Below are 20,729 nucleotides of genomic sequence, written 5' to 3'. Positions count from 1 at the left end.
GCAAGATGGCGCTATTACCAGTTAGATTTACACCTGTCAATTCCTCCTAGTTGCAGGGTTTAGGGGAGGATGTGTGTGACATTTGCTAGAAGCAAACTAATTAGAATGGTACATCCTTTAGGCATTTATGGAAAGACTTTAAAATACACAGTGTGACAATTTAAAATACTTCAAGTCTCCTGTGGTTCCTAATGGGTAGTCATTTCACAAAAAAGTACTCAGGTTTTCACAAAATTTGAATCGGAAGATTGCATTTATTTAAATAGATACAAATTTGCAATGTAACAAAACTATTGGCATATGAAATTCAAAACACCATTTAAATGAAAACATGGCTCACTTCATTTCTTTGCAGCTAGTGTCTAACACTAGTTTGTGTTGCTCAACCAAAACCCTAGCTCTGTCTCCATGTCTTTTTCCCCCCATTTACATTGTTCACAGATCTTACAATAAGAGTGCTGAATAAAAATGAGGTAAGAAAGTGGTTTGAAGATTACAGATCATGCAGAACATGCTAAACAGCAACAAAAATATTTTGTTGTGAAGGAGTAAAAAGTAACAAAATACATAGAAGTGTGCAAAAATAATAGAATTACACAGCTTTGCATCTTTGGTTACAAAGTAGGTTTTGAACGATTTCACAGCATTTTTTTGCCCCCATCCCGGAATCAAATGCACAAGACGATATTAGGGTAGGGGCGGGGAAGTGTGGCAATAAACTGTCAATTTGAGACAAAGAAACTAGGAATTGGATTGGAAGTTGTCGTCAAAATAGCCTACCGCAGATTCATGTTCAGATTCTGTCACAAGAGTTGGTGTTCACCTGTACAAACTTTGCTATGCTCATAATACTTTACTCTCTATACAAAATGTACATTCAAACTAGATCTTGACTGATGCGGATAAACAATTTCATCGTAAAACAGCCCATTTAGTGTTAGACGTGTCAGAGTTTCTTTATTATTGCCTACATATTCGACTGATTAATGCAATAAACTGCCCATTGGATGTAGGGCCAGTTATTTTTAACACTAATGACAAAAAAAAAGTAATAAAAAAAAGTTTATTTTTATATATATATATTTTTTTTTACAGTTTTTTTTTTTTGTGAGACATTGTTCCTTTATGAAAATAGCAGCCCAGTAATAAATAAACGTTAACAGTAGAACTTTAGAGACTGATGCATGGATTGGACTTATGCCCGAAGAAGAAATGGTGGCACGGCTCCGAAAATAGATCTCTCCCACTTACTTACAACATGAATCTGCAAGGCTAAAAATAAACCCCTTCCCGACTCGATTCTCTGAAAAAAAAAATAATAATAATCTGGGACACGATGATTTGTCCTCGTGAGTATCCCCTCTCCTCTGTGTGTTGCCCCTGGGTGGGGGGGGGTCAGTCAAAGCTCCAGCATGGCGCCCCACAAGAAATGCCCCCCTTTCTCTCGCTCATACTCTCACGATGATTGCATTAACACTGGGAAGGCCGAACAGCCGGCATACAGTACACACACAGACACACTGAAGCACTGCTCTTGGTTGTGGTGGTCAAGCTGGTGGCGAACAAGACAATATTGTTTTTTGCTTCGTATGCCAATTTAGAATTGAAGGATGTTTTCTACTTGTTTTTCTCTCCCCTCTCCTGTCACAGAGAGCGATGGTGAGGGAGAGTGCACTTCAAACGGAGTTGAAGTTGGGCTGCGGTTGCTGCGAAGGCAGGGGCTGGCTGGTGTCAAGCTGGAGCTGGGGTTGAGACAAAGGCTGTAGTTGCTGGGACTGGAGCTGAAGCAGCACTTGAGGCTGGGTTTGAAGTTGCTGGGACTGGGCCTGGAGCGGAGGCTGTGTTTGAAGCTGGGCTTGTGGTGGAGCCTGTAGTTGTAGTTGCGGCTGGCCTTGGCCTACCCCTTGCTGTGGAGTCGTGCTGCAAGAGGAGTTTGTGTCGGCCGGCCGGACAGAGAGCTGAGACAGCTGGTCGCTGTTGGCCAGGGATTTCAGAACGGCGTTCTCCCGCTCCAGCATAGAGTTCCTCTCAAACAGCTCCTTAATCTGCTCCTTCAGCACCTCCACTTCCTCACGCACTGCATACATCAGATGGCTTTTCACCAGGTCCTGAGGAGATAGAAAACAAGGGACATGCTAACAGTCATTACAAGAGGACAGAACAGAAAACAACTAGTCCTCGTCATCAACACAGCGACCAGCTCAGAGCAGGAAAACTAGGTGATGGAGTCTCTAGATGGCAACTTATTTGAATTAGTGGCACCTGAGCAAATGAGTTGAGATTCATTCCTTACCAATACATTAGTTCCATTTCATCAACACTGTTTAAAACATGATACTATAAAAAATGATTATTCAATAAAAACCCTTACCATGGCTTGTTCTATTTTATTATCAATGGCAACAACACTGGCTCCAGAGGCACTATAAAAAGGAAGAGGAGAATATTAGAATGAAGACAAATCACAGGTGAATTATTTAACCAATCATTATTTTTGAATTTTATTTCACCTTTATTTAACCAGGTAAGCTAGTTGAAATAGAAAAAAAAGAAAGTCTATATACAGGTGTGCGAAAATGGCATGAGGTGGTAAGGCAATAAATAGGCCATAGTAGCGAAGTAATTACAATTTAGCAAATTAACACTGGAGTGATAGATGAGCAGATGATGTTCAAGTAGAAATACTGGTGTGCAAAAGAGCAGAAAAGTAAATAAAAACAATATGAGGATGAGTTAGGTAGGTAGATTGGGTGGGCTATTTACAGATGGGCTATGTACAGCTGCAGCGATTGGTTAGCTGCTCAAATAGCTGATGTTTAAAGTTAGTGAGGGAAATATAATTCTCTAGCTTCAGCGATTTTTGCAATTTGTTCCAGTCATAGGCAGCAGAGAACTGGAAGGAAAGGCGGCCAAAGGAGGTGTTGGCATTGGGGATGACCAGTGAGATATACCTGCTGGAGCGCGTGCTACGGGTGGTGTTGTTATCGTTGCCAGTGAGCTGAGATAAGGCGGAGCTTTACCTAGCATAGACTTATAGGTGACCTAGCGCAAGTGGGTCTGGCGACGAATATGTAGCGAGGGCCAGCCGACTAGAGCATACAGGTCGCAGTGGTGGGTGGTATAAGGGACTTTGGTGACAAAACGGATGGCACTGTGATAGACTGCATCCAGTTTGCTGAGTAGAGTATTGGAAGCTATTTTGTAAATGACACCGCTGAAGTCGAGGATCGGTAGGATAGTCAGTTTTATGAGGGTATGTTTGGCGGCGTGAGTGAAGGAGGTTTTGTTGTGAAATAGGAAGCCAATTCTAGATTTAATTTAGGATTGGAGATGTTTAATATGACTCTGGAAGGAGAGTTTACAGTCTAGCCAGACACCTAGGTATTTGTAGTTGTCCACATATTCTAAGTCAGAACCATCCAGAATAGTGATGCTAGCCGGGCGAGCGGGTGCGGGCAGCGAACGGTTGAAAAGCATGCATTTGGTTTTACTAGTGTTTAAGAGCAGTTGGAGGCCACGGAAGGAGTGTTGTAATGGCATTGAAGCTCGTCTGGAGGTTAGTTAACACAGTCTCCAAAGAAGGGCCAGATGTATACATAATGGTGTCGTCTGCGTAGAGGTGGATCAGGGAATCAGGGAATCAAGAGCGACATCGTTGTTATATACAGAGAAAAGAGTTGGCCTGAGAATTGAACCCTGTGGTACCCCCATAGAGACTGCCAGAGGTCCGGACAACAGGCCCTCCGATTTGACACACTTAACTCTGAGAAGTAGTTGGTGAACCAGGCGAGGCAGTCATTTGAGAAACCAAGGCTGAGTCTGTCGATAAGAATACGGTGATTGACAGAGTCAAAAGCCTTGGCCAGGTCGATTGTACTGTGCAGCAGTCTGTCTTTTATTTATTATTATGGTCATATGACAAAAATAGAGGTCTTTGGCCACGCACACCAATGTGTTCTCCAAATAATCTCGTTAGCCTCACAAGGGGAGGGTGCTATAGAGTAGCCTATTGAAAACCGGGGATCCAATAATAGCATTTTTTTAGATTATTTGTTAAATATTTTTCTCTGAGCAATTGTATTAGTATAAATTATTTGTAAAATGTATTTAACAGTATTTCTATTTTTTGCTAATCTTTATAAAGGGATCCAATAATTCCAGACCCCACTGTATATACTGTGCTTTTCACAAGTTGAATGTGCAACGGAAACTGACAAAACTACATTGAACACATCGTGTGACCCTGTCCATCGAAGTTATGACCAGAATGGAAATAAGTCTCAACTTTTTGTATTGCATTGTTTGACGCAAGCATGCATTTTAAAAATCTGTCAAATGCATTCATTCATTCAACAGGTGTAATAATTCTGCAATGTGACCTTTAATCGTCGATTGCCCAGTAACTCACATCTGTAATCATGAAGCGCTTTAAAAGCTGGTCATGGCACACATCAACAACATCGTCCAAGACCCACTCCAATTAACATACCACCCTAATAGATCCACAGATGACGCAATTTCAATTGCACTTCACACTAGGGCTGGGCGATATGGCTAAAATGGCATACTATTTTTGTAAATTCTTGACAGTATGATGGCATTATGTTAAATATATATATATATTTTTTATATATATAATAAAAGTTCAAAATATGCTCTAGGGTGGCAACAATTAAGTGATTTAAAATGAGTCTTTCTCCATTCTGATCGTTTTATACCAGGGCTGTCTAACCCTGTTCCTGGAGAGCTACCATCCTGTAGGCTCTCTCTCCAACCTTAATCTAGCACACCTGATTCTAATAATTAACTGGTTGATAAGCTGAATCCGGTTAGTTACAACTGGGGATGAAAGGAAAACCTACATGAGGGTAGCTCTCCAGGAACAGGGTTGGACAGCCCTGTTTTATACAGTTCAATTCAACCCAAAAATACATTTCTAGCATTTACATCCATTTCTGAATTTCCCACACTTATCATTTCCACACTGTGCCAAGCAGGGCTGCATGATATAGGCCTAGTTTATTGGTATACTGTTGGAATCATGGAAATATGTTTATTGTAATTCAATAGTTGGAATATAGTGGGCAGCACTTTGAATACAGTTGTTTGACATGATAAATGAATAAGCCAGGGAGGAATTATTGTGACGGGGGAGGAATTAAAATGTGACAGGGTAGGAACCAAAGTGTTGGTCAGCATTTCCCAGAGGATACTTCTTTGTGTAGCTAGCTAACATATTTATGCTGCGACTATTCCTCTCGGATTTAGAAGATACCGTTGTACAAACATACGGATCCAGACCTACACCAGCACTGATATCAGGCTGTATTAGTTAGCTAGGTTTGCTCTGACTGATTACATTTAGCTAGCTAGCCCTCTAACTAGCGATTAGCATCTAACAATTTATTTTCACTTGTTAAGACAAAACTAGCTGTTTGCAGATAGTAAGCTACACAAACTAAGAGAGTAATTATAGAACACTTTAAAAGCAGCATCGTTGTCACCAACATCTTGCGTCTGACCATGTAGACTGAGCAAACAGCTAGTGTTTGCTCATGGAGTCTGTTTCCACCCTCATGGAGTCTGTTTCTGACCGTTTGAGCAGACATGCACATTTGTGGCCTGCTGGAGGTCATTTTGCAGAGCTCTGGCAGTGCTCCTCCTTGCACAAAGGCGGAGGTAGCGGTCCTGCTGCTGGGTTGTTGCCCTCCTACGGCCTCCTCCACGTCTCCTGATGTACTGGCCTGTCTCCTGGTAGCGCCTCCATGCTCTTGACACTACGCTGACAGACAGCAAATCTTCTTGCCACAGCTTGCATTGATGTGCCATCCTGGATGAGCTGCACTACCTGAGCCACTTGTGTGGGTTGTAGACTCCGTCTCATGCTACCACTAGAGTGAAAGCACCGCCAGCATTCAAAAGTGACCAAAACATCAGCCAGGAAGCATAGGAACTGAGAAGTGGTCACCACCTGCTGAACCACTCCTTTATTGGGGGTGTCTTGCTAATTGCCTATAATTTCCACCTGTTGTCTATTCCATTTGCACAACAGCATGTGAAATATATTGTCAATCAGTGTTGCTTCCTAAGTGGACAGTTTGATTTCACATTTTCTGAGGTCTTGGCTGATTTCTTTCGATTTTCCCATGATGTCAAGCAAAGAGGCACTGAGTTTGAAGGTAGGCCTTGAAATACATCCACAGGTACACCTCCAATTGACTCAAATGATGTCAATTGGCCTATCAGAAGCTTCTAAAACCAGGACATAATTTTCTGGAATTTTCCAGGCCGTGTCACCTTAGCGTATGTAATCGTCTGACCCACTGGAATTGTAATACAGAGAATTATAAGTGAAATAATCTGTCTGTAAACAATTGTTGGAAAAATGACATGTCATGCACAAAGTAGATGTCCTAACCGACCTGCCAAAACTATAGTTGGTTAACAATACATTTGTGGAGTGGTTGAAAAACTAGTTTTAATGACTCCAACCTAAGTGTATGTGTATTCACCACCAGATATGGATGTGGTTACCTTTATCAGCAAAGACCGATTGCATGGGTTGACATTTGGTGCCATTCTAATCAGTGTGTCAACTAATTGCACCATGTCATGATTAACACTTCAGAAGGATGTGCAGGACAGGTGCTTCTTTTTTGTTTACTCGGGCTCTAATGCTCACACACACGCTCCGAGGTTCCCTCAAAATAAGTGTTGATGAACACGGCGAAGCACAAGACATTATGTTCTTTCACCATCCAAATGTACTTGTCCAAGAGGAGCGGAAGCACAAGCAGATTACCATCAACAGGCTCCTCCAGGGAGTAACGTTCTCCCAGCCCTTCAGCCAGTACACTGACTTTTTGTACCACAAACCTACACTTTGGTCTCGCTGACAAGAGGATGATGGATAACAAAGGCTGAGTAAGACAAAACATTTCACATGCAAGGAGGCAGTAGGCACACTTCCCCAAAACGTATAAAAACACAATGTACACACAAGCAAGAGGCAAGTTCAGCGCACACTCACTACACCAGACCTACACCACACCTGGATTCAATATTTTCAAATACTATATCTGTGGTTGATTGAGCTTGCCTGTTGCAATTGAAAAAGTATTGAAAAGTATAACCCCCCCCCACCACCACCTGGCCCTTCAGGCAGGCTAAAGCGAACGCTCTAAGTATTTGAAAGATTTCAAATAGTAATAGATCCTAACAGCCAAAGAGTTATGTATACCCAGAAAAACCTTAGCGAAAGAGGCCAAAAAACAAACCTCACCCTACACTGCTCAAATTTGTTTCAATTAGGTCAGTTCCTAGCGTGCACACAGTCCCTCCTATTAGGTTTCCTGCCTGCTGTTAGTTTTCAAATGGGTCTGACCCAACGGCTCTCTCCCTCTGTAAAAGCACAGATCTTGTGGTGGGCCCCAAGCCCAAATACCTCCAGACTAGTCCTGTGTCAGTATGAGACCAAAACAACAAATCAGTTCAAATTATTTAATCAAATGCATGGGCTAGCCTAAATAATTTGAAGTAGGCCTAGTCATTTTCCTAAACCAAAACACTTGGTCACTGGTCCTATTGCACTTTAATGACGAGAACATCTTAGACAACTAGGCTAGTAGTGAATTAATAATATTAAAAAAACAACCAGTAATAAAACATTGGGCTCTCTAGCGAGCTACTGTAGACTAAAACTGCCTAACTGGGGTGTAAACCTTTAATACCAGCATTCCGGATTCAGACACTCGGACAGACCGAAGTGGAGTGTGTTTATTCATTTTAATTAAAGACTGCTTGAAAAAAGACCAACACTAGAGAACAAGGGCCTGGTTAACAGGAAAACGATAGAATGGAGTACATTAGTGTAGTTTTTCCATGTTCGATAAAGAGGAGTTTGGATAAAGCCAGCCACTGGCAGGGCTATGGTAGGAACCCCCACCATTTTGGGGAGGATGGTAGAGTCTAACTACACAGCTGTGGCAGAGTTGAATTTACACTAGACGTGTGACCATGAGGACAGTTCTGGCCAATAGGCACAGTAAATAGAAGAAACTGTGCTATTCAGTGTAAAGGACATGTGGGGGGGAGGGGGTGCCAAAAATAGCTGGTGCTGGACCAGAACAGGTGGTATTCAGCACAGGTAAGAGCTGCCACAAACCAGCTTATCATAGATCAGTCTGGGCAATGCCCACTGCCCACTCAAATTAAGCTACTTTAAGAATTTGTTTGGTGAAATCCTACCAATTGCATAATCCTTGCACTCCTCAACAGACAAGAAAAATAACAGAACTAGCTACCAAAACCAGAATGGCAGCATGAGTGTCTAAAAGTCGTACGCAAATTGTCAAACAAACTAAATTACTACTGAGAGTTGTGAATTTTTTTGGTTGAAGGCAAAATGATGTGTGGCCAGGTGGTGTAACAAGCTTCAGTTTTCCCAAGCCCCTTTGAACATGTGACCTTCTCTTAGCCACAGACTTCTCGTTAAAGCCACGTAAGCCTAACTCTGCTAAAGCTTCTGGCTTCAAAACATGTACAGTACGTAGTATAAAAGGTACTTCTCCGGCTCTACCTGGGTAAAGGTAAGCGGTGTAAAACCGCCTCTGTGGGCTCTGACGAACAGAGGGCTCAGGGTTGGGTTGAGATCAAACAAAAAGCTGCAATCGTCCATTTTGCGCAACTCTATAAAGTTTAGCTCGTACAATCACTGGACCTGACGCTTGCATCAGGGAAAATGCAGCACGGCAAATGCAAATAATAAAAATCAAACTTTCATTAAAATCACACATGTAAGATACTAAATTAAAGCTACACTCGTTGTGAATCCAGCCAACATGTCAGATTTTTAAAAGGCTTTTCGGCGAAAGCATAAGAAGCTATTATCTGATGATAGCACAACCGTAAACAAAGAGGGTAGCATATTTCAACCCTGCAGGCGCTACACAAAACGCAGAAATAAAATAAAAACATGCCTTACCTTTGATGAGCTTCTTTTGAACATCACAATTGGTCCTTTTGTTCGATTAATTCCGTCCATATATATCCAAAATGTCAATTTATTTGGCGCGTTTGATCCAGAAAAAAACAGCTTCCTAATTGCGCAACGTCACTACAAAATATTTCAAATTACTTTTGTAATACAACTTCAGGTATTTTTAAACGTAAAAAAAAAAAAAAAAAATCAATCAAATTGAAGACGGGTCTATCAGTGTTCAATACAGGAAGACAACAAAACCAAGCTACTTTTCAAGTCTTGCGCAACTCTCAGTGTTACGCAGTTCCTAGATTGCCGTACTTCTTCATTGCACAAATGAATAACCTCAACCAAATTCCAAAGACTGGTGACATCCAGTGGAAGCGGTAGGAACTGAAAACAAGTTCCTAAGAAATATCGTTTCCCAATGAGAACTCAGTGAACAGACAGACCTAAAAAATAAATTCTGAATGGTTAGTCCTCAGGGTTTTGCCTGCTACATAAGTTCTGTTATACTCACAGACATGATTCAAACAGTTTTAGAAACTTCAGAGTGTTTTCTATCCAAATATACTAATAATATGCATATCTTATATTCTTGGCATGAGTAGCAGGAAGTTGAAATTGGGCACGCTATTTATCCAAAAGTGAAAATTCTGCCCCCTATACCTTAAGAAGTTAATGGAGCTTGAATTAGGGTTTGTTGTTACAAACAGAATGACCGAGACGATTCCCGAAACTCAAGGGTTCAAGAGAGAAGAGAGGAATGTGAATCAAAAGATGCATTAGCCACCAAAGAGTGGACAGTCACAAAGTGCTCCTACATTGACAGGGACTGAGGCGGGAGCAACGGAGTAGGAACCTGGGATAGTTGTCATACCTTGCCCCTGGCCACTGTTGCCTCATGCCATCACTGGGATCAGTAACTTCAGTGAGAGGGAAGCCCAGTTGGGGCCTCTGGCTCAGCTTGGCATATGATAAAAACAGCTCAAAAGCGAGGCCAGTCCACATGTTCAGTATCTGCAGGTGGGCTTGACTTCCGTGACACCTTTGAATGTACCTACTTGCTTCTACCATGAAAGACATTTCACAAACATGCGTGACTACAAGCAGATTAATTTCGTAACTAGAAGGAATGACAGGATGCAAAAGGATACACAAACACACTAGCATTTCTTCATGCAAGAGAACGGGCTATTTGGATATCCATCTCGTTGTTACAGTGCAACAACATCAGGGGGAAACAGTGGAGCATGATGTTGAGAGACATCTGAACAATCTCTATGGTATCATGTTGAGAGAGCCCAATTGGTTACCAAATGAGGTCGAATAACTGACATGAAATACAAACTCAGAGCACCAGGGGCAACATTGAGATCCACAGATGACTTGCGCACAAAGCCTGGCCTGTTTGCCTTTCTGCCATGGAAACAGGCACTCGTGGAAGTGTGTACCCACGGAACGCCCTTACAATCAGCACCTCTAAAACAGGAAGTGAAGCGCAACGCCCCTGCCACCCCGCAGTGGTGCTGGAAACCAACTAGATATATGCAGTACATTCCAGTTGCTTGCAGTAACAGTAAAGTCTCCAAACAACACAGCACAACTGAAATCTGCATGTACTATTCCAGGCAGAAGAAGTACATGCTGTTACTGCAGCGTCCCAGTTAGAAAGCACTCAGTCAGTGCTCTCGAAGTCAGCCAGTCAGTCAGTCAGTCAATCAATCGATGCTTTAGTGCGAGTGGGTTTCAGGCACACAGTGTAATTGGCTGGAGGTGGTCGGGTGCATTAAATTACTGCCTGTGTGTAGTTCTCCTCCGTGGTGTCTGTCAGCAAGGAGTTGCTTTAACAACGCGCTTTCATTTCCCGTCTGGTGCTCTCCTGTCAGATATAGTTTTCCATGGTTCCCTTTTCATTTGTAGAGAGGCTTCTCAAGAACGTCCTGCCTCCTGAATGCACACTCAATCTAGCACTCAGAAAGTGGTATGTGAAAGGTCATAATAGACTGGCAAATCATATGCTTTGCAAGTGGGAGTGTTAGGGAAAGGTATTGGATTTGGCATGTTCGATTTAATCACCCGACTATTCCTATTGATGACTTCATATGACTAAAAGTGGCTTGCCCTTTATAGCACCCCTCTGTTCCATGTCATACACTGACCAGCGTGAGTCAGTTGAGGGGAGGTTCAGGGAACAACTGTTTGTTTATGGGCTTTAGTGGGCCTTCGTGTTACTGAGAAGGCAGCTATTAATGTAGGCCTATTGGCGGAGTGAGAGGTTTGGCTGGCCAACACATCTCCGCTGCCATGCTCTGTTTCCAGCCATGCACACCCACAAAGGAAAGCTCACTACTGCTGCTGAGCTGCAAATGCACTGCACCATAACCACACACAGGCAGGCCTGTCCCATCCAGTCCAGTACCTATCACTGTGGGCCCGCAGCCTGCTGCCAGACTGGAAGGCCTGGTAGAACGCAATGGAGGGGTTCCTGTGCCAACAAAAGTCAGAGAAAACAGGGAGAAAAAGAGATTGAGGGGATGAATCAGAGAAGACAGACAAGAGAAAGCAAGGCTCGTATTGCAAAATGTCTTTGAGGTAGAATACCCTGTGTGCAAAGCTAACTAGTTAGGAGGATAGAGACTGACTGAAAGGCCTAAAAGCCTTTCACTAAATTGAGTTCAAGGTAGCAAACAGAACAGTACGCAATGCACAAATTTTCAAATAAAATTGAAAAACAAAAACAAAACAAAAAAAACACTATTTTGGGAAGTTTCAAAGAACAAAGTGCCTGTAGAGCGAAACACACTGTACTTGCTTAACACCTACTTTAAATCTTTTGAAAGCAGTTCAGGCAACGGAGGCTAAAACTGTAAAAACAATTTAAGTGTTGAGGTCTACAGAGTAGGAAAATTATATTTTGCCAACCGCTTTTGATAGGGGGGTGAGCTCAGATGGTTAACATTACTGCTTATGTCCTGAATATGGGGCCTTTGAGGCCACAAGTACACTGTTTAATGATGAGAGACATATGAGGAGAAGGGAAATGGCCCACCCCCAAGCTACTGTTGATTGTGAAAATTGAGGTCAAATTGAAAGTAAGAGACTTAATATTAAAACTTATAGGCACAGAGGACTATGATAAGAACGGCGGTTCGGCCAAATGCAGGCTGTGCGCAACTTGCATGGATTAATTTTTTTATATTTAGAAACATTTGTTTTATCCTCATTACTATTATTACTATTGTATATCATTAGTGTAGGCCTATTTAAACCAATTCTTTAAATATTCAAAATGTTTGTTTTATTCTGTTAAAACATTTGTTGGCTAAATTAAGTTTGATAAGCATTTAATTGTGTGCTCCATATTTAGCTTAAGATAGGCCTGTATTTATATTTGAGATTCTTCAAAGTAGCCACCCTTTGTCTTGACAGCTTTGCACTCTTGGCATGCTCTCAACCAGCTTTACCTGGAATGCTTTTTAAAACAGTCTTGAGGAAGTTCCAACATATGCTGGGTACTCTTTGGCTGCTTTTCCTTCACTCTGCAGTCCAACTGATCCCAAACCACCTCAATTGGGTTGAGGTTGGGTGATTGTGGAGGCCTTTAGAAAAACACATTTTAGTCCCACTAAGCGCAAACCAGATGGGATGGCGTATCTCTGCAGATCTCTGTGGTAGCCATGCTGGTTAAGTATGCCTTAAATTCAAAATAAAATCACTGACAGTGTCACCAGCAAAGCACCCACACATCGTCACACCACCTCCTCCATGCTTCACGGTGGGAAAATGCAGAGATAATCCGTTTCCCCACTCTGCGTCTTACAAAGACACAGGTTGGAACTAAAAATCTCAAATTTGCACTCATCTGACCAACGGACTGAATTCCACCGGTCTAATGTCCATTGCTTGTGTTTCTTGGCCAAAGCAAGTCTTTTCTTCTTATTGGTGTCCTTTAGTAGTGGTTTCTTCACAGCAATTCGACCATGAAGGCCTGATTCACACAGTCTCCTCTGAACAGTTGATGTTGAGATGTGTCTGTTACTTGAACTCTGTGAAGCATTTATTTGGCCTACTTTTTGAGGCTGGTAATTCTAATGAACTTATCCTCTGCAGCAAAGTAACTCTGGGTCTTCATTTCCTGTGGTGGTCCTCATGAGAGCCAGTTTCATCACAGCCCGTGATGGTTTTTGCGATTGCACTTCAAGAAACTTCCAAAGTTCTTGAAATTTTCCAGATTGACTGACCTTCTTGTGTTAAAGTAATGATGAACTGTTGTATTTCTTTGCTTATTTGACCTGTTATTGCCATAATATGGACTTGGTCTTTTACCAAATAGGGCTATCTTCTGTATACCACCCCAACCTATTGGCTCAAATGCATTAAGGAAAGAAATTACACTAATTAATTTAAGGCACACCTGCTAATTGAAATGTATTCTAGGTCTACCTCATGAAGCTGGTTGAGAAAATGCCAAGAGTGTGCAAAGCGGTCATCAAGACAACGGGTGGCTACTTTGAAGAATCTCAAATATATTTAGATTTGTTTAACACTGTCTTGGTTACGACATGATTCCATAGGTGTTATTTCATAGTTGAATGTTTTCACTATTATTCTACAACGTAGAAAATAGTAACAATGTTATAAAAACTTGAATGAGTAGGTGTCCAAACATTTGACTGGTAATGTATATATCACAAAGATCACAATATCAAACAATTATTCATATCATTATTGGATCAGAGGTAATATAATATTCAAATACATTTTTCATGCACATATATTAAAAAAAAAAAATAAAAAAAAAGCCTACATGTCAAAGTACAGGTGATATGCATATTGTCTACAGCCTTATGTCCAAACCGATGCGGACATGAAGCGCCAGTAAAAATGTAGCCAAACTTTATTTAGACTTTTATTTACATAAATATATGCTAAATGAAGGTTGTGTGACAAATTAAGCAGCCTAGACTTTAAAACTCTTTATTGTAAAGATCATTGTATTATTACTTAAGGAAATAGTTTCCCAAGGTTTTTTGACAATAGCTAGCTTGCCAAAAACGCTAGCTCCAACTTTCCTGACCTTAGAATGTCGCAACAGACTTCGCCCCTTCAAGATAACATGCTACAGATCAATTAAATCAGGCAGGTTTAGACACAGAATAAATAACGAAGCTAGTTAGTAATGTAGAATTATCAGAGTTGTAATTTACAATCAACAATGTAGTTATGAATACAAGTGGGGCGGATTTTGTGTATAAGTAACTGTACGCCGGAGCTAATGAGTACTGCTCATAAGAGGTTCACACTACTTCCGATGTTGTTTGATCAGTGGGTAGGTCTATTAGCTGGGCAAAATGACATGAAAAGTGATCAAAATATATTAACAGTATTGAAGTGATTTTAGCAGTTCAGAATTACTTGGATGGGGGGGGGGTGTAAGTGGGTGTAAGTTAACATCTGTTGAGAAGGGGGCAGTAATTTTCACCTCCGGATGAAAAGCGAGCCCAAAGTAAACTGCCTGTTTCTCAGGCCCAGAAGCTAGGATATGCATACAATTGGTAGATTTGGATAGAAAACACAAAAAGTTTCTACAATTGTTAAAATAATGTCTGAGTATAACATAACTGATATGGCAGGCGAAACCCTGAGGACAAACCATCCAGGAAAAAAAAAATTGAAGTCATAGTATTTTCAAAATGATTTCTATGGGATACCCTTATTATTAGGAACCTGGTCGCAGTTCCTATGGCTTCCACTAGATGTCAACAGTCTTTAGAAATTGTTCAATGTTTTTCTTTTGGGAAATGAAGAAATAGTCCTATTCATTGTAAGTGTCACTCCAGGTGGACTCTACTGATTTGGTGCGCGTGAACTGGAGCGCGCTTCACGTTGTTTTTTATCCGGTATTATAAACAATTTATTCCGTCTTAAATTTGAGCAATTATTTACGTTTTAGGGTACCTGAGGTTAGATTAGGAATGTTGTTTGAAATGTTTGGACCAAGTTTATTATTAACTTATTAGATACTTTGTAGGCATGTTGGGGGGAGTTGAAACCGGTGTATTTCTGAATCAAACACGCCAAATAAATTGACATTTTTGGGACAATATCGAACAAAAGGACCATTTGTGATGTTTCTGGGACATTTTGGAGTGCCAACAGAAGAAGATCTTCAAAGGTAAGGCATTCATTTTTAGCTATTTCTGACTTTTGTGGCGCACCTGCCTGGTTGAAATATGATTTTGTGTTTGTATGCGGGGCGCTGTCCTCAGAACCGCATGGTTTGCTTTCGCCGTAAAGCCTTTTTGAAATCTGACACAGCGGCTGGATTAACAAGTTAAGCTTTATTTTGATGTATCTAGAAGAAAAAGAAACGCACACCTATTAGGCGAGGTGCTGGCTAGCGGAGTGGAAAATTTGAAAATAAAAGGAGAGCTGCACACTCTAGGAGCTCAGATGCAAACATTTAATGTCCAACGTTTCGACAGCCAAGCTGTCTTCATCAGGGTATAATACCCTGTGTGTGCGGCTCTTCTTATTTTGATGTATAACACATATTTTCAAGAATGTTAAATATTTTAATTTGGTATTTTCAAATTTACCGGATGTTGGCCGTCCCACCTGCCCATAAGCTACTTAAACACAATGCATTAGCTAAACTTTATAAACGATCAGGCCTTCACTACCTGCATCTTCTTTTCATTGTTCAAGGTAGGCTGTAGCCAGTGTTGTTGGAGTGACAGTACTATTGAAGACAAGCTGCTGTAGCTAACGTTAGTCTAAATGTTTCACTGACCAGCCATGGTATTTTTCATCCATGTAACCCAGAAAACAAGTTTGGAAGCTAACACGTTAATGTTAGGAGAGAGAGAGTGGTTTGAAAAGGAAAGAGCCCCAGTTTTGTGATTTAAAAGACATTTGGGTCTTCATGACAATTTAATTTGTTGTGGACCCAAATGATGACCTCTAACAAACACAAACTACTAGATCTCTTTTGTTGTTTGTCAGAGAGAGAGTCAATAATCATGACTCTCGAAATTAATCATTAACATCTATATGAATTATATCCTTCTTGTCTACTGCCATCCGGGCCTTCAACAACAAGGTCCAAAGGACAAGTGGGGAGGGGAAAAGTTAGTCATACCTTGCTGTCTATTTACCACCAAACTGATGCTGGCACTAAGACCGCAATCAAAGAGCTGTATAGGCCATAAGCAAACAAGAAAATGCACATCCAGAGGCAGCGTTTCTCGTGGTTGGTGATTTTAACGCAGGGAAACGGAAACCTGTTTTACCTAATTTTAACCAACTTCTCACCTGTGCAACTAGAGGCGACAAAACTATCACTTTTACTCCGCACACAGAAAGGCATACAAGGCCCTCCCGCACCCTCCCTTTTGCATCCTGCTTCCAAACAAAAACTCAAACAGGAAGTACCAGTGACGCTCAATACGGAAGTGGTCCGATGAAGCGGATGCTAATCTACAGGACTGTTTCGCTAGCACAGATAGGAATATTTTCCAGGATTTATCTGATAACATTGAAGAGTTTACCACAGTCATTGGCTTCATTAATGACAAACTTGTAAGCCATTTGTAAATGTTTTCTTTTTTAAAATTAGCCTAGTTGATTAAGCCACAGAAAAATACAGAAATCCTCCCGCTAGCCATGATTGGCTGAGAATGAATGGGCTGGACATGACGAGAGATAAGTTTGGACTGGTCTGCCATGTAGCATGCTTCCGCCTACAACATGAGCTGCTAAGTATGTGTGGATAATCCTGCCTACCACGTCTTTTTTGGAAATATATGAAGAACTGACAGTTTTCCTACTGTTCTCAACATTGCTGCCTTGAAGTTATTAGCTCTATCGACAAAGCTAAGTGGCAAAATGTGATGGCCTACTTTCTGGAGGATGATTGTGCCATGCTGACTGACAAAAAGAGGAAATCCCCGATTTAGGAAAAACATTTTTCATTAAACCAGACATTGTAGAGTCTTCTGATGACAATGGTGGGGGAGAAACAGTGTCGTCATAGAAATTGACCGTTTTGAAATTAGTGAAATGCTCGGTGGAAGCAGAGCGATGATTGCCAAATGCAGAGAGTCCAAAAAGAGAACACAGAAAGAAGGATGTTGCATAAAAACACCCGTCTCCGGATTACAGTAACAAATAATACATATGGGCTTCTATAAACAATAAGACAGCAGAGAATCCTAAAAAAAAGGCCCAGATTCCTGCATTCAAAAATATATTTTTATTCTGACAGGATATTTTGCACTGCTTTGGTGAGACTCTTAGCTCGGTCTACATTGTTCTCTTGCTTTATGTAAATAAAACATCTATTGAAATAGGCTACAGCAAATAGGAATATAGGCAATTTAACCTCTTGTAACAAGGGGGCAGTATTTTCATTTTTGGAAAAATAACGTTCCAAAAGTAAAATGGGATATTTTGTCAAGACAAGATGCTAGAATATGCATATAATTGACAACTTAGGATAGAAAAGACTCTAAAGTTTCCAAAACTGTAAAAATATTGTCTGAGTATAACAGAACTGATATTGCTGGCGAAAGCCTGAGAAAAATCCAATCCGAAAGTGATTCATGTTTTGAAAGCTCTGCGTTCCGATGCGTCCCTATTGAGCAGTGAATGGGCTATCAACCAGATTACTTTTTCTACGTATTCCCCAAGGTGTCTACAGCATTGAGACGTAATTGTCCGACTTTATGTTGAAGAATAAGCGTAAGCGGCTACATTGTGTAAGTGGTCACCTGATGGCTCTGAGTGATTCTTACGTAAAATACAGAGGTAGCCATTTTTCCTTTCGCTCCTACTGAAAAACCAATTGTCCCGATGGATATATTATCGAATAGATATTTGAAAAACACCTTGAGGATTGATTAAACAACGTTTGCCATGTTTCTGTCGATATTATGGAGGTCATTTGGAATATTTTTTGCCGTTGTGGTGACCGCAATTTCCGGTCGATTTCTCAGCCAAACGTGAAGAACAAATGGAGCTATTTCGCCTACAAAAATAATATTTTTGGAAAAAAGGAACATTTGCTATCTAACTGGGAGTCTCGTGAGTGAAAACATCAGAAGCTCAAAGGTAAATGATTTAATTTGATTGCTTTTCTGATTTGTGACCAAGTTACCTGCTGCTAGCTGGACATAATGCTATGCTAGGCTATCGATAAACTTACACAAATGCTTGTCTTACTTTGGCTGTAAAGCATATTTTGAAAATCTGAGACGACAGGGTGATTAACAAAAGGCTAAGCTGTGTTTCAATATATTTCACTTGTGATTTCATGGATAGGAATATTTTCTAGTAATATTTATGTGCGTTGCATTGCATCATGCTAATTAGGGTCAGTTGATGATTACGCTCCAGGACCCGGAATGGGGTGTTACAACAGGTTAATCAATGTCAACCATGCACTGCCCTGCCTGATCCAATTCTGATCGGAGTAATTGTTTGATATTGTGACTATACCAGGCGGTATCAGAGGACTGCCCACAACATTTTTAGAAGACTCCAGCCACCCTAGCCATAGACTGCCCTCTCTGCTACAGCACAGCAAGCGGTACCAGTACTGCAAGACTGGAACCAACAGCACCCTGAACAGCTTCTACCCCCAAGCCATAAGAATGCAAAACATGACTGCTAAATAATGACTACCCGCATTGGCCTTATTTTGCACTGGACTCGGCGCACACACATATACAGTACTTACACTCCCACTACATATGGCCACACAAACACACTACAGTTGAAGTCGGAAGTTTGCATACACTTAGGTTGGAGTCATTAAAACTCATTTTTCAACCACTCCACAAATGTCTTGTCAACAAACTATAGTTTTGGCAAGTCGGTTAGGACATCTACTTTGTGCATGACAAGTAATTTTTCCAACAATTGTTTACAGAGATTATTTCACTTATAATTCACTGCACCACAATTCCAGTGGGTCAGACGTTTACATACACTAAGTTGACTGTGCCTTTAAACAGCTTGGAAAATTCCAGAAAATGTCATGGCTTTAGAAGCTTCTGATAGGCTAATTGACATAATTTGAGTCAATTGGACGTGGACCTGTAGATGTATTTCAAGGCCTACCTTCAAACTCAGTGCCTCTGCTTGACATCATGGGAAAATCAAAATAAAATCAGCCAAGACCTAAGAAATAAATTGTAGACCTCCACAAGTTTGGTTCATCCTTGGGAGCAATTTCCAAACACTGAAGGTACCACGTTCATCTGTACAAACAATAATACACAAGTATAAACACCATGAGACCAATAGCCGTCATACCACTCAAGAAGGAGAAATGTTCGGTCTCCAAGAGATGAACATACTTTGGTGCGAAAAGTGCAAATCAATCCCAGAACAGCAGCAAAATACCTTGTGAAGGTGCTGGAGGAAACCGATACAAAAAAAGTGTTTATATCCACAGTAAAACGAGTCCTATATCGACATAACCTGAAAAGACGCTCAGCAAGGAAGACTTGCCACTGCTCCAAAACCGCCATAGAAAAAAGCCAGACTATGGTTTGCAACTGCACATGGGGACAAAGATAGTTCTTTTTGGAGAAATGTCCTCTGGTCTGATGAGGCTTGCAAGCCGAAGTACACCACCCCAACTGTGAAGCATGGGGGTGGCAGCATCATGTTGTGGGGGTGCTTTGCTGTAGGAGGGACTGGTGCACGTCCCAAAATAGATGGCTGGAAAATTACGTGGATATATTGAAGCAACATCTCAAGACATCAGTCATGAAGTTAAAGCTTGATCGCAAATGGGTCTTCCAAATGGACAATGACCCCAAGCATACTTCCAAAATTGCAGCAAAATGGCTTAAGGACAACAAAGTCAAGGTATTGGAGTGCCATCACAAAGCCCTGACCTCAATCCTATAGAAAATGTGGGCAGAACTGAAAACCATGTGCGAGCAAGGAGGCCTACAAACCCGACTCTATTACACCAGCTCTGTCACCCAACTTATTCTGGGAAGCTTGTGGAAGGCTACCTGAAATGTTTGACCCAAGTTAAACAATTTAAAGGCATTGCTACCAAATACTTACTGAGTGTATGTAAACTTCTGACCCACTGGGAATGTGATGAAAGAAATAAAAGCTGAAATAAATCACTACTATTATTCTGAAATTTCACATTCTCAAAATAAAGTGGTAATCCTAACTGACCTAAGACAGGGAATTTTTGCTAGGATTAAATGTCAGGAATTGTGAAAGACTGAGTTTAAATGTATTTGGCTAAGGTGTATGTAAACTTCCAACTTCAACTGTACTTTGTGTTCCTCATTTACTCAAGTGTTTCCATTATGTTGGCAGTTACACGATCACTTAAACACTGCTCACCTAAATACTGTGCATAAATAGCACTGACGTACAGTAACAATACTTCGTACAGTAACAGTACTTCCCCATGAAGGAACTGTTTAACCAGTCTATTATTGGTAGCGAAGCGCTGACATGCCTTCCTCTTCAAACAATGGAGGGCCTCTGTACCTGGAGCAGAGTTGATAACTGAGGAAGAACCTAAAGACGGGGAAAGGCAGAGTGGGTCCGCGGAGAACAATACACCTTTCTTTAGAATAGCATTAAAAAAGGCAGATGGGACTTAAAACACAAACCACAAGCAGTTAAAGGGAGTTCAAAGCAGTGCAAAAGATTACCGGTGGTAGGCTAATTCTGTTCACCTGTTTTAGCCAAAAGAGCCCCCTTG

The 20,729-nt window shown here is 41.1% G+C and overlaps 1 protein-coding gene across 2 annotated transcripts in view; it reads right to left on the bottom strand.

Moving 5' to 3' along the window:
* Window positions 1-234: 234 nt before the first annotated feature.
* LOC112260208 (TSC22 domain family protein 2) overlaps window positions 235-20,729 on the bottom strand; it is a 38,603-nt gene continuing 18,108 nt past the window's right edge. The window contains exons 2-4 of one of the 2 annotated variants that reach the window (XM_024435136.2): window positions 11,403-11,468; window positions 2,372-2,423; window positions 235-2,108 (exon numbers count right to left, since the gene is read on the bottom strand). In XM_024435136.2, coding sequence (XP_024290904.1) covers window positions 1,677-2,108; window positions 2,372-2,423; window positions 11,403-11,468 — 550 coding nt within the window. In that variant the 3' untranslated portion in view covers window positions 235-1,676. The remainder of the gene's footprint in view (window positions 2,109-2,371; window positions 2,424-11,402; window positions 11,469-20,729) is intronic. The other variant, XM_024435137.2, reaches the window with a different exon arrangement.

Source organism: Oncorhynchus tshawytscha, linkage group LG10 (genome assembly GCF_018296145.1).
Source record: "Oncorhynchus tshawytscha isolate Ot180627B linkage group LG10, Otsh_v2.0, whole genome shotgun sequence".
In the NCBI taxonomy this organism is placed as follows: domain Eukaryota; kingdom Metazoa; phylum Chordata; class Actinopteri; order Salmoniformes; family Salmonidae; genus Oncorhynchus; species Oncorhynchus tshawytscha.
Note: the sequence above shows the minus strand (reverse complement) of the source record. Positions and strands in the feature narration are given on the sequence as shown.